Source organism: Microcaecilia unicolor, chromosome 1, assembly GCF_901765095.1.
Source record: "Microcaecilia unicolor chromosome 1, aMicUni1.1, whole genome shotgun sequence".
NCBI lineage: Eukaryota > Metazoa > Chordata > Amphibia > Gymnophiona > Siphonopidae > Microcaecilia > Microcaecilia unicolor.
This window is the reverse complement of record NC_044031.1, coordinates 451,890,474-451,905,448: the sequence shown is the minus strand read 5'-3', so window position 1 is coordinate 451,905,448 and position 14,975 is coordinate 451,890,474. Positions and strand designations below refer to the sequence as shown.

The following is a 14,975-nucleotide window of genomic DNA, read 5'->3' as shown; positions in this document are numbered from 1 at the left end:
CAGGTGAATCTCTCTCCGAAGCCTGCCTGAGAATCCCCGCATTTCAAGGAGAATTAAACCCTTCTAATTTGCAATAATCGCTAGAAAAGAACCCAGGGCAACAATCTGGTCGAGCAGAACGAGAGAAAAACTAGATATGACGACGAAAGCAGCCCAAAAAGAAAGACAGAGGGGAAGGACGGCCGAAGACAAAATGGCGACGGCCTTCCCCGAAACCAATCCATCGGTGTCTTCGGCGTGGGTGGCTGAGATCACCTCCGAATTAACGGGGGTGATGGAAGATCTATTAGATCGTCGGCTGATTCCGCTTGACCAAAAATTGGATACTAAATTGGAACAGTTGAATACGAAAATAGAGGATTTGACTAAGGAGTGCATAGCGTTCCAAACTACAGTCAGCGAAGTGGAAAACAGGCTGACGGGAGTGGAGGACTCTCAAAAAACTGTGCAGAAAACGATATCCGATTTGGAATCTAAAATTGAGGATTTGGAAAACCGTTCCAGACGGAATAACATCCGATTGGTTGGCTTACCTGAAGCGCTCGGGGGAAAACAGCTGGAGAGGATTCTAGAACAATGGCTGACCAAAAGTATTGAATTTCCAGCAGAGCTTGGTCCTTTAAGAATTGAACGAGCGCATCGGCTGGGAGTTCGCCAGATGAACGCTGTTAAGCCACGAGTAATTATCTGCAAAGTACTCAATTTTATGCACAAGCAATACATTTTGCAGGCAGCAAGATCAAATAACTCTTTGACTTATGAAAAAGCAAAAATACTCTGCTTTCAAGACTACTCAGTAGGTGTTGCAGCCAAGAGAAAAGCGTTTTCTACCGTGTGTTCAAAATTATTTGCTTTGAAGATCCGTTTTAGCCTGCAATATCCGGCTACATTGAAAATAACACATGGGGGCAAACTACGATCATTCACGTCTGAAAGGGAGGCAAAAGACTTTATTGCGCAGATAGAACACTCGGATAAGGCTGTTCCTGAGGACACAGAACCTGCGTGAGCCCGAAAAGAGCGGCAGCTATGAGGCTGGGAGGAATCTAGCTCTGGATGCGATTAACTATATTCAACAAATTTGAAGCAGGAGAACTCTTAAGGGGCAGATACCATTGAGAGACTCTGGCACAGATGGTGATAGAACTGCTAATCGGTTTTGTTGGTATTTAATTTTTATGTTAATACTGTTATGATGGTTCTGCTCAATATAAAGGGGGGAGTTTAAGAAGGGGAGTATATTTAGAAGTTTAAAGGTTGGGAAATGTTAAAATGTAAAACACGAAAGAATAAGGTTCTAGAAGAACTAAGAACTAACAGAAATAAGGGGAGAAGGTGGGTTAGCGTTAAAAAGTGACAGCTTCATATAAGGAAGCACATGGTAAAGGGAGATGGGGAGGGAGAGGGAGGGATATGGGAGGGAGGGATGGGCTAGCGGGGAATTGGAAGCGGAGAGAATTGATGCGGAGGGTTAAATATGTCAAAGAAATGGAAGGAAAGACAAGTTGTACCATAAAATGCATTAACATCAGACTAAGAGAGCAGCTAATATGTGACGAGATGGGGAGCCATAGGCTGGGATGGCTTCTCATGAATTTAAATACGAGTTTGTCAATTAAGGATAATGTGAACTTATATTACACAAGATGATTAAAATTGTCACTTGGAATATAGGTGGTATACACTCCCCTATTAAAAGATCTAAAATTTTGCAGCACTTGCAAAGACTAAGGGTAGACATAGCGATACTGCAGGAAACCCATTTATCTGATGAAGAGCACGCAAAGTTGGTTAAATGGTGGGTGGGAGACTGCATTGCTTCACCAGCGGTGGGCAATAAGGGGGGTGTGGCCATCCTTATCAGGAAAGGAGTGGTGACCCAAATTCATAATCAGCATAAAGATACAATGGGTCGCTTTGTGTTTTGTAAGGTTACTATTGCCAGGAAACAAATAATTTTAGGTGGTGTGTACGCCCCAAATACACTGGACCTTAAATTTTATAAAAAAGTAACTACAACCATTGCCAACATGGAGGCCTTACCGGTGATATTGGGTGGAGACTTTAATATGCCATGGAATCCACAAATTGATAAGTCTCATCCATCAATGGCGCGAGGGGAAAGGAACACTAGAGGTTTACCTGACATGTGCAATACACTAGACCTTTTAGATGTATGGCGCACGTTACACCCAACAGAGAGAGAATATACACATCAATCAAGGGCTCATCAAACCCATTCTAGAATTGATTACCTGTTAGTGTCACGCAAGATTTTTACCGATATACAAGAAGTAGAAATTGGGCCTTGTTTGATTTCAGATCATGCCACAGTTTGGATGACTTGGAAATTAGGAGATAATAATTCCCAAAGAGGGGGAAATTGGTCATTTCCTAGTTACCTTTATAAAAGTGGGAAATTTAGAGAATATTTAATAGCTAAATGGGAGGAGTACAAACACTTCAATGAAGGATCAGTACTAGAGGCGCCCACGTATTGGGAGGCAGCAAAGGCAGTCATCCGAGGGGAAATTATCAGCTATGTTAGCAATTACAAAAAACAACGTGATAGAGAATTATTGAGATTAGAAAAAGAACTTTTACGCTTGACTACTCGATATGGGCAAAACCCGGCTTCAAAGATACATAAAGAAATAATTTCAGTCCAAACAGAGATAAATGCACTGCTGCATGAGAGGGCAATAAAGTCCCAAAGTTATTATCGTTTCCAACTTTATAAACATGGGAACAAAAGTGGTAAATTCATGGCTAAACTGATTGCACCACAATCAACAGCAAGATACATAGGTGCTATTAAAGGCAAAGACGGAAAACTAATAAACAAGGATGAAGAAATCAATAAAGTTTTTCAGGTTTACTACCAACAGCTCTATAGCGCAGGGGAGAATCAGGGTTTACAGAATGATCTTTACTTGCAAAATATTGACACCCCTTTGCTGAGACAGACAGAACTCCAACAATTGAACGAACCCATAAGTTGTGATGAAATTATATGGGCAATTGGCCAAAGCAAATTGGGAAAGGCACCCGGACCTGATGGCTTAAAATCTGAATTTTATAAATTGTTAGGTGAAAATATAGCCCCCATATTAAATGAGGTATTTAATGAATGGGTGATGAAGGGGAAATTACCGGAAAATCTTAACTTGGCTCAAATTATAGTGCTGCCAAAGCCTAAGCGCGATGCGCAATATGTATCCTCCTACAGACCTATTTCACTTCTGAATTGTGAAGTCAAATTATTTGCAAAAATATTAGCCAAGAGACTAGGGACGGTACTACCAAATTTGACACATGAAGCACAGGTGGGGTTTGTGCAGGGTCGATCTGTAACTAAGAATTTGCGAAGTATTCTATTATCTTTGGAACATCTTAAAGGGTCTGCAGAAAGTGCTTTATTGGTCAGTTTTGATGCTGAAAAGGCATTTGACCGTGTGGAATGGCCTTTTTTATTTTCAGTTTTAAGTAGATATGGGTTTTCGGGATGGTTTGTACAAGCCATTAAAGCACTATATACCGCCCCTAGAGCACGGATCATGGTAAATGGAATGGTATCGGCAAATTTTGAGATCATGAGAGGGACACGCCAAGGATGTCCACTCTCCCCGTTACTATTTGCATTATACTTAGACCCGTTGATACGAGACATAATTTCAATAAGATCCATTAGGGGAGTGGAGATTGGATCGATGACATTTAAAATTGCAGCATTTGCGGATGATTTGCTGGTAGCACTTACTGAACCAAAGGCATCACTTGCAGATCTTCTAGAAATAATTAAGGAATTTGGAGATCATTCAGGATTCAAATTAAATCTGGATAAGTCAGAAGCCCTGGCGATACCAGTTAATACCAAATCTCTTTGGGGAGCAGAATTCCCGCTGAGATGGGTAGAGGGTTCTTTTAGGTACCTGGGAATTTTGCTTGCTTCTCAGACAGGAGACATATACAGCCTAAATGTCAATAGATTGTTCAGTCAAACAGAACAACAGCTGGCAACCTGGAAGATGTTACCGGTGCCACTAATAGGTCGAATTTGTCTCATACGAATGGTAATATTACCCAGATGGCTATATGTATTACAAGTCCTGCCATTGAGATTGTTACAGAAAGATATCAAACGATTCTATCGAATGATAGGACAGTTCTGTTGGGCAAAGAGAAAGGCTAAACTGAAGTTGCAGTTGATGCTGGGGAACTGGCAGCAGAGTGGATTGGGATTGCCTAATCTACAATACTATAATCTGGCAAGCCTGTTGCGGTTAGTGAGAGATTGGATTTTTTCTGCAAATACACACACCCCGCTAGAATTAGAAAAGATATACTTTAGCCCTTACAATATGGTGACCTTGCTGCATCTCAATAATAAATCGGTGCCAAAGAAATTTAAGGGTAGTATAATACTGGCTCCTCTACAAGAGGCATGGAAATACTTGGGGACAAAACTGGGGGGACAGCCGAATATGACAGAATGGTTGACCATAAGGGGGAACCCGTTGTTTACGCCAGGATTGGAAAATCAGGTGTTTCGGAGGTGGGCAAGGAGAGGGCACACATGTCTAAAAACAATAATAGATTTAGAAGGGAAAATTAAACCTCTAAGTCAACTAATACCCACTGACGCTGCACACTGGGAGGACGTGTTTGGGTATGGTCAGATAAAACACTATATACAAACACTTAATGCAGAAGAGCTTAAGTTTCAATTGGGGGAGAAAATTAAACAGTTTTATGATGAAATATCAGAAGAAGCCCCCACAATTTCGCAGCTCCACAAACAATTGTGGACTTTGAGGTCAGATAGAGATTGGTCACAACTTCGCCGTAGGTGGGAAGCAGATACAAAAGTAGATTTATCTAATTGGGACATAGCAGCACACATACGGAACATCCCTAAACTGATTAATGGAGCAAACTATAGAGAATGTGCATTTAGAATAATACATAGAGCATACTTCACACAACGCCAGTTCTATAAAGTAGGAGGGATTGACACACCAATCTGTATGAAATGCACACTGGAGGAAAATTCGTTCTATCATGCATTTTGGGAATGCACAAAAATACAGCTTTTTTGGGAAAAGATACTGGCATTTATGAATTCAATCATTTCAAGTACTATAGTGGGCACTTCGGTGCAATTAATATTGGATTGCCCAAGAGCATTCAGTGGCCTTACGGCAGATGAAATATTGTTAAGTCGCAAATTATGTTTGGTAGCCAAAAAATGTATTTTGCAATGTTGGACTTCGGATAAACCCCCAGATTACTGGCAATGGCGAAATCAGGTGCATCTTTTAATGACATGGGAAGCAAGGAATGCAAAAGGCTCCTGTCGTGGGAAAAAATGCTTCCTTAAAGTTTGGGGGCCTATGTTGGATACCTTAACGCAGAGAGGTCGGAGTCTTGTACTCAATAAGCTTTGATAATATTATAGAATAATGGTACACTTACCTGAACTCATAAGCACAATTTAATTATTAATGAATAGCAGGGGGGAGAGGGTGGGGAGAGAAGAAGGAAGGGGAGAAGGAGGGGGGAATATAAAAGATGACTGTGATGTATATTTAACAAAACACCCCCTCCTTAAATGTACGTTTGGCTGTTAATGAGCATGTTTGGGAGGGTAGGCAAAGAGACCAGGGGAAGATGCATAAAACTATTGATGATGGAATTTATTGCTATATACAAGTTAATATGCTGTATTACTTATAATGCTCAATAATAGAAGTATTGGCAATGTTAAAATGTTTATAATGTTGAATCATCAATAAAAACAGTTGAAATATAAAAAAAAATATAAGTTTCCTTCAAAGACAAAATACTTGAGTGTTTATTTTCCTTGTTACCATTGACCATTCTAGACCCACAACAAATGCAAGCTTGCCTTTTACACTTCAGACTGAAACTCAGAATGGAACCTATCAGCTTTACATTTTGGTAGTGAAGGATACGTTGTTTCAAATTCAACGCTGAAGAACTGATCAATAAAACTTTTCTTTTTGGAAGAGGATGCCGCTGCTGCTGATTCCGCAGTATCAATCTGCAGTAAACAAAAATTTATTGTTTGGTGATAGCCTATATAAAACTACATCTATCTTAAGGAAATCTTTTATGCAAGTTGACGTCTCTAATATATATATTTTTTAATATAAATGGAAAAAAATTAACTTTTCTAGTTGACATACATTTTCATGGAAAAATTATGTTCTTACCTGATAATTTTCTTTCCTTTAATCATACCAGGCCAGTCCAGACTCATAGGTTGTGTCCATCTACCAGCGGAAGGAGACAGAGAAAATAGTTCCAAGTAAACTGCCCCTTAAAAGTATCATGCAGCCTGGAATATTCAGTATTTCGAATAGCCAAGCAATGATGCCCTGAAGTCTAGAAGAAAACACAATTACTACCAAATCGGCAATGGAGCCAATATGCAGAACCTCACTGTTCCTGCTCGGCCGAAGGCAACTGTAACCTCCCCTCACAGTAAAGTAAGCAGGAGGGAATGGTCCATACTGAGCTTGCCCAAACACAGAGAGATCTACTCCTGAATCCGGGGAAAGAACTCCATGATGCCAAGTAACAGGAGTCATACAGAGCTAGCACAACAAGTGGCAAGAGACTGAATAGAGAAGATGAAGTAGGCAGTGCTATAGGACATCCCACCTTACTGAAGCGTTACGGAACAGCTAGGGGTACCTAAAGGAAACAACATTCTGATAGACTTTAGCAGAGGAAGGCATCTGGACTGGTCTGGTATGATTAAAGGAAAGAAAATTATCAGGTAAGAACAAAATTCTTCCTTTCTTGTCATCTATATCAGACCAGTGCAGAATAATGGGATGTAGCAAAGCAGCTTCCCAAAGAGGGCAGGAGAAAAGAAGAATGCAGAAAGTTGAAAAATCAACAAAGCTATACACACAGCAAAAACTGATCACCAGAAAAGGATTCGAATATCTGAACCACCAGGCTACCAAAACGGAACAGAGTTAAACACTAGAAAAGGAACTGAAGCTGTAGGATGTAAAACAAACATCCTGAGCAAAAGAAAAACTATGTATCCCTGTCCCGACAGTAGCAAAAGAAGCAGCAAAGATACTCATGCCAAAGGACCTCCCTTGGAAGGAAGGCAACAGTCGTATCCGAGGAACAAGGAGAAGAACTGCCTCTCCTACACCAGGATCCACTTCTCCGAACCCTGGCAGGACAGAGACTAACTCCCAAACCTGCCGGTCTGCCCTGAATCCAAGATGGTCAGAAGAAGCAACCCTAACAAGTACTAGGAGTACGCTACCCCAAACAGTGCGCCACACTTCATAGAAGAAAGGAAGCAAGGCCCAGGAACCACCCAGACCCACGCCTAGTAAAAGAATCAAACTCTACAGAACAAGAAGAGACTCCAGAGTCGAGAGAACCAACTAACTGGAGCGCTAGTCTCTCCAGGAGAACCATGACGAAAAGGGCAGCAGCATACTAAGTTACAACCGTAGAAAAAGAGTACTCCTAAACCAGCTCGCTCTGGACTTAGGGATGAAAGAACAGAGCCAAGAAAACAAAAGGGGACAAAAAGAGTCGAGAGCCACACTGCGGAGAAAAGACCCCCCCCCCCCCCCCCCCCCCGAGGTGCCAAGAAGCCACAAAAGAAGCAAAGACGAATTCAAACTCCAGCAATGGGGAAGCCTCTCGCCAGCCAATAAGAGACTATAGCAAAAAAAAAAAAAAAAAAAAAAAAAAGGTGCTGCAGAAATGGTAGCTAACAAGAGTCAAGGCAGCCTTGTCTACCAATCTAAACTGCAGAATGCCACAGCTCCCAAGAAGTTACTGTATCCAACCTGCACAGAAGAGCTGGGGTTGACCGACAAGGTGAAACAGTGCCCAACAGGCAGAGGTGAAAATACACTCCACAGTCAGAGACTGAACTGTGCTCAAGGGACAGAAACGAAGCTGCGTTCATCAGGCAGAGTAGGATCCATGCTCAACGAGAACAAACAGATTTGAACTCAAAGAACACAAACTGTTAGTTTTGGGGTCGAAAGTGTTTAGTGGGTGATGGGAAGAAGTGCTTTGCCACAGAGAATTATTGGCATTGGCCTGGCACTGTTGGTTGTTAGACAACATGAGGAGGTATAACGTGGGAGGACTCAATCTTGGAGCTTTGGAGGCGTGGGATGTCCCCAAATGAAGAGGACATCTTATTAATCCGGGCTTCCTTGCAGGTCTGGGGAGGCTGGGTTATACGATTGGTGTTCCGTTCACAGCTAAATGGGGTGGAAGGTGGGAGGGAAGGGCGAAGGGGAGTAAATGCTGATGATGATACTGCTTGCAGGCTTCAATGATACTTGTTATAGATAACTGGTAGTGCATAGACTTAGTTGATTGTTTTGTATGTAGACTTTATTACATCAACAATAAAAATTGTTGGAACTAAAAAAAGAACACAAACTGAACCACGCACCATGAGCACAGGAGAAGTTGCACACCTCTGGCAAAGATAGAAATGCGCTGAACAAGCAGAGAAGAAGCTGAGAGTAACAGACAGTGGATGAGCAGTGGATGAGCACTGCCCTACTGAAATAGCTGGATGTTAGAGGTACCTGCAGAACTGAAGCTGCGGTAGCGATGGAACTGTGTATAAAACGCAGACAAGGAGCTGTGCTCCTGAAGCCGGCAAGCAGCAGCGCTCCAGACGCCGGCAAGGAACTATGCCTCCTACACAGACATGAAACTGTGCAGCACTTGCCGTCACAGAATTTACTCCACATACTGCTCTGGAACTGCACCCAATCTGCAGAAAAGAGTTGTGCTAAACACACAGAGATGGAGCTACACTCAACAGGCGGTGGAGCTGCTCCACGCACAGACAGGGAGCTGCATTCCATACGCAGAGAGGGAGCTGCATGCCACATACAGACAAGGAGCTGTGTTCCACAGGCAGACACAGAGCCATGTTCTATATGCAGACACAGCACTGCACCCACACTGAGACCTGCAGAGAAAGAACTACACTCAACCTGCGACAATAGAGCTGCGTTCAACATAGAGAAGAAAGGTTGCAGAATATGCAGTGAAGGAACTTCACTCAACATGCCATGATAGAGCTGTGCTCAACATACAGCGATGGAGCTAAAGCCAGCCTGGAACTGTGGAGCTGTGCTCAACATGCAGCGATGAAATCGTGCCCAACATGCAGTGACGGAACTGCATGGAACAATGAAGCTGCACTCAACGTGCCACGACGGAGCTGTGCTCAAATGCAGTGATGGAACGGTGCTCAACATGCAGCAAAGGAGACATGCTCAACATGAAAAATGCATAGATGGAGCCCTGGGAAACAGCCAGAGAAGAAGGTGCTGCTAGGAGGCCAACAAGGAGCACAACTTTTGAAAATGCAGACCTGGCGCTGCACTCCCCTGGCCCAAAGGGAATAAAACTACAAGAAGAGAAGGCCATGTGCCCCAAGAGACACTCTCGGTCCCCAAGTGGTCTCTGAGCCACAATAATCGCCCTCCTAGGCAACCGATACGGAGCAGCAGTCAATGTAGAGAAAAAAACTCCCGCCAAGAGGGAGGTAAGCACCACAGATCTGTAATCCTCAGACCATAGGAAGCAACAGGCAGCTATAAGGCAGTAAGAAACAATTCTCACCAGGCCAGGAATAAAGAGGAAGCTGGCCACTAACACCAAACCGAGAAAAACCAGCTAAGGGAGAGTCGAACTCCAGAACCACAACGGAGGCACTTCCCTGAAGAAAAGTAGAGAAGAGCACAGGCAATAATCCAGATGCACAGCAATAGATCTCTTCAGCAGGAAAGAACTGTGCCCCTTACAGAAAAAGGAAGGAGTGCCAAATGTGCCAAGAGAGAGGCCCCCGAAAAAAAGACAAAATCTAGGCTAAAATTCCCGCCCGAAAGGAAAAGCTGTGGCAAACTAGTCCTAAAAAGGCACATTCCTGTAAAGAGACACTGAACTGAGTCCAAGCAAAAGACTGGCAAGAATGGCACTCCCGAGGATACTCAGAAGAGGGATATGAGCTAGCAGTTGCACACCAAGGGCAACTCATACCCCCACCAGAAGGAAAGTACCCTGCAGACAAACCGGAGCAGACAGGAGGGGTCCACGGGGACTAGAGAACCAGAACCTCCCTAAGGAAGGGAGGAAAAACTGCTGCCAAAACAAGAATCAAATAGCAGGGGCCTCTCAAGCAAGATGCCTGAAGGAGCAAAGACCGGACACAGTCTGAAAAATAACTGACCAACGGCCGCATAAGGCTGACAGGAAAGAAAAAAAATAGCACTGGACTAAAAAGACCAGCCAAATGGAGCCAGCGAGAGACTCCCCCCCCCCCAACTCTGGAAACAGCAGACTAAGACCTCTGAACCGCAAAGGTACAAGTTCCAGCAAAGGGGCCGCCTTCTGAACTAGCTGCCATCTAAGACTGTGAAGAGGAGAAAAACAACCGAGTTTCGTGATCCAGACATGAGCCATGCCCCACAAAACAGAAAAAAAAAAATCGAAGCAACTGTTACCAGCTTAGAAGGGTCCAAGATCAGAATCAGACACCTGGCAGTGAAATTCAAAGAAACTTCGCAAGCGGCCCACTAGAATACGTTGCCAAAGGCAGGAAAGAGCAAAAACACCGCAAAGGAACAAAATGGCCTGACAAAACCTGAGAGAGCAGAAAAGAGAAACCCAACACAAGGACAGCGCCCACCAAAAGCAAAGGAGGCCCCGAGAAGAAGGAACTAAAAATAAATCAGGTAACAGGCAAAAGAAAGAAGGGAAAAAAAAAGTTGTTTTTTTTAAACAACCTTCTTCCCTAGTGACAGGAGTAAATACATGTTTACCTCACAGGCAGAAAAGGAGGGAAAAACTAAGTTTCTTCTTTTTTTTTTTTTTTTTTTTTTTTTAACAACCTTCTTCACTAGTGACAGGAATAAATAGAGGCTTACCTCAGAGGCAGAAATTCAGATATACCTATCACCACAGAAGAGAAGAACCCCACAGGGGAGACAAGTTACTCCATGCCACAATCAACCATCATCCTGCTAGAAAGACAGCCAGGGGAGTGGATATCACCCTAGTTGACAGATAAGTAACTCAGGACTACTGAGTATCATCTAAAACTAGCCCCAACACGGCTACCAGCACACCCCTGGCTCTACTGTCACCAGAAGAATCTGGGATAGCAGCTACAAGTCAGCAATCCAGAGCAGCTGCACGATCCGTCCACCATCCGCTAGGAGACAGAGAAAATACTGAACATTCCAGGCTGCACGATGCCCTTAAGGGGTGGTTTACTTGGAACCATTTTCTGTCTTGCCCCATCCTTGGCCACCTTTAAATCTAGACTGAAAGCCCACCTCTTTAACATTGCTTTTGACTCGTAACCACTCGCCTCCACCTACCCTCCTCTCTTCCTTCCCGTTCACATTAATTGATTTGATTACTTTATTTATTTTTTGTCTATTAGATTGTAAGCTCTTTGAGCAGGGACTGTCTTTCTTCTATGTTTGTGCAGCGCTGCGTATGCCTTGTAGCGCTATAGAAATGCTAAATAGTAGTAGTAGTAGTCTCCTTCCGCTGGTAGATGGACACAACCCATGAGTCTGGACTGACCTGGTATAGACAACAAGGAAATTCAAATTAAGCCAATTAACTATGTTTTCAAAGTTTTTCATTTATGTTTAGCTTCCAGGAGGTAGAAATCTCAAAAGAAATACTAATACTCTAAAATTATAAAAGGTAATAGTACCTCCATATCAGAATCACCTTCAAAAGCTTCCAATTTTTGCTGCAGGACTCTCATCATCTGCACCCAGCACTCATTGGCATCCTGTAAGAGAAGCAAAGGATATAAGTACTATCAAATCTAAGTCATTGTTGCCAAGGGATATATGGATGCACTGAATCAGAGAGTACTGTAAAGCACTGTCAAGTGCAATGGAGCAAAAGAATTATAATACAAATACAACAGTTCACAAAGAGCCAGGAAAACAAAATGCTAAAAAGCAATCTGGAGAAATTTTAAATACAAGCTTAAGATAAACATCTTCAACAAGATGTCTGCTGTCACATTCTATGCTTACAAGAGGAACAGGGGTGGAAAGCTGCAATACTACAAGCAATCCAACTTCCACTCCCTCAAGAGAAGAGACAAAAGGGAGAAAAGTAGTAACACCAAAACAAACGGTAGAGAAAGGAAACATCCATCTAGTGATAGTGCAGACCATGAGGTAGCAGGATTGGAACCAGAAGGGTACAACCACCCAGAAACAAACAGGGTTAATGCCTGTAGGCTGAAGGTGGATGGATCCTATAAGTAAACCCACAGGATTTAGGAGAAGCAGATTTTCAGTCCACAGCTCTTTTAAAACCACAAAGGTTAGTGGTTAAGTCATAAAAGGAACAGTGTGCTCACCTACCCACGATGCCAGAAAATCAATGAGTAAAATAATAGTGATTCTCCAAGTGACCAACTGTCTTCTTGCAGTGTGGACAGAAGTAACTAGGCAAAATGGATCAGCCAACTGATTTTTTCCAGCCATCATCCAGTATATTACTACATTAAACTCTAACAATGAATGTGTTAGGGAGAAGACGTATGTCAGAACAGCATTTCTCAACTCTTTCCTAAAAGCACATCTAGCCAGTCAGACTCAGTGAATATGCACGAGACAGATCTCCACATATTGAAGATTTGCATACAATGGGTCTATGTCACATATATTCATTGTGGTAATCCTAAAAACCTGACTGGCTAGGGATGTCTCCAGGAGAGAGCAGACACACAGCACGATAGAAACGTGGACCTGCCATGTTTCAAACCTCTATACTGCCATTAAAAGTAGAATACCTTACCTGCTGAAGGTATTGCCCTTGTTCTCCTTTCTCTGCAAACTGTGGAAAGGCCATATGCAAGAACTGCAGAAGAATGATTGGAGGGATACTAGAGGAAGTTTTATCCATGGACTCAAACAAATCTCGGAGAGCTTCAAAGCAAAATAATGAGTTTTTAGAATAAAAACCAGATATAGCTAAAGTTTCACCATACAATTAGTAATAAAACGCAATAGCCAAATACTGATGTCGCACTAAAGAAGAGTAATCAGTCACTAATTACAAATGAAAATAATTTTCCTCATACAGTATACCTTACACCAGTCATTGTCCAAACTTCCATGTTCAAAGCAAGGTTAAGGGATTTGTTTTTTAAATATATAATTAAACAAACATCAAAGAACAAAATGGTAGACAATGGGGATTATTTTAGAGGCATCTGCACATGTAAATAGCAGCATTTCCATATGCAGATTGCATACATGTATAAATGGTGATTTCAGAAAGCTGCTATTTACATATAGAAATCTAGACCATACAGAAAATTTAAGGGGATATGCTGCAGTACAAAAATCTATACATAAATTCTCCATTTTACAAAGGGAAGACATGTTTATTGGGAAAACTTTCCTCATCAGGTTTTAGCCCTGCTCAGAGGCACACAAAGATTTTTATAAAGCGCTGGTTTCAGCCAGAACTTTATACAAGGAATTAAGGAAGTAATAATTCTCCTTAATTCCCTATTGTTTATGTCTCCAAATGATGAATAATAAAAACAGCCTCAATAACACATCTAGATTTGTAAAATAAGACAGCTACACATGGAAGCAGTGACCCATTTAGAAATTGCAAAAATCAGAACTTCCATATTACAAATTCATGCCATTTTTTCAACATGTATATTTGTAAAATGGATGCTCTCATGGCACATCTGCAAATACATTTGCACTCCTGCACATCATTATACATATTTTACAAAACATTGTGTTCAGCAGCGCCCTTGTAAAATACTGGCAGAATCATGTCCCAACCTAGATGTTTCAATTCCAATCTTGATATTCTATATAAAATGGGCCTTCACACCTAATTATGCTTAATTTTCAAGTCCAGTGCAGAATGTGGTAGGCATGAAGCTGTTTGAAGCAAGGGTATTGGGAAAGTGTTAGTTTTTAAATCTGTAAGGAATGATGTGGATGAGGAGGGAGGAAGGAAGGAAACAGCTAAGAGATAACAGGGCTTAATGTATACAGAACCCAGCAAACCACAATCTCTGGGGTGTTTTTTTCAAGTATAAGATGAGCTTTACAACCTAACAAATTTTATTTTCTAGTTACATTCCTTTTTGTCCCACCAAACCAATCCAGAACACATGGGTTATGCCCCTCAGCCAGCAGATGAAGACAGAGACCTGTGAGCTCTGCCCTATAAGAGGCTCCATGCAGCAGCGGCCCACCAGCATTCCATGCAGCTGAAGACTGTCTGGTGATGTAGTTCTCAGGCCCAATTAGAGAGCTGGTCACCCTGATGAGCTTATGTGAACAAAGGGGATCCAGGTCCCACAGGGAATACTACAGATCCAAAGATACCTGGAGGAGTCCAGGTCCCTCCCCACACCAGCCAAATATTGTTGGGGTTGACTTGTCCTCTTCTCTTTGTTAAAAATAAATAAAAAGTCTAGCAGCCTATTTAAGGATCAGGAGTCTCCAAGAAGTAGCACCAGGAAGGAGCTTTGTGTCTAGTCAGTGTTGCCACCCCTTCCCCAATAGCATTCATGCTGAGGGCAGCACACTCAAGGGCAGTGAGGGAACCTAGCTGAACCACAATCAAGAGCAAAGTGACTGCCTATGAAGCAACTAACAAGTGCAGTGCAGTGATAGTTCTCCTTTATTTTCTCTAGGTCTGAACATGTTGAAATGAAGCTCATGACAATCTTCAAACAAGACACAGCAGTGCTGAGAAGGCTGCAAAGCACATTCTTGCCTTCACCAAGGTTGCTGTGGGTGTTACAGGTCTCTGGCTGTACCTGAGCCTTTGGGTTCCTAGTGGCACTTCAAGTGAACAGAGACCACCACCCTAGATGTGCTTCTAAATGAGTGCTAAATCAGTGGAATGGAGGC

The 14,975-nt window shown here is 42.4% G+C and overlaps 1 protein-coding gene across 2 annotated transcripts in view; it reads right to left on the bottom strand.

Annotated features, from left to right (window-relative positions):
• USP14 (ubiquitin specific peptidase 14) overlaps positions 1-14,975 on the bottom strand; it is a 140,489-nt gene that overhangs the window by 70,459 nt on the left and 55,055 nt on the right. For both annotated transcript variants that reach the window (XM_030212913.1, XM_030212921.1), the window contains 3 exons: positions 12,880-13,010; positions 11,774-11,854; positions 5,976-6,064 (listed from right to left, as the gene is read on the bottom strand). In XM_030212913.1, the coding sequence (XP_030068773.1) occupies positions 5,976-6,064; positions 11,774-11,854; positions 12,880-13,010 (301 nt within the window). The remainder of the gene's footprint in view (positions 1-5,975; positions 6,065-11,773; positions 11,855-12,879; positions 13,011-14,975) is intronic.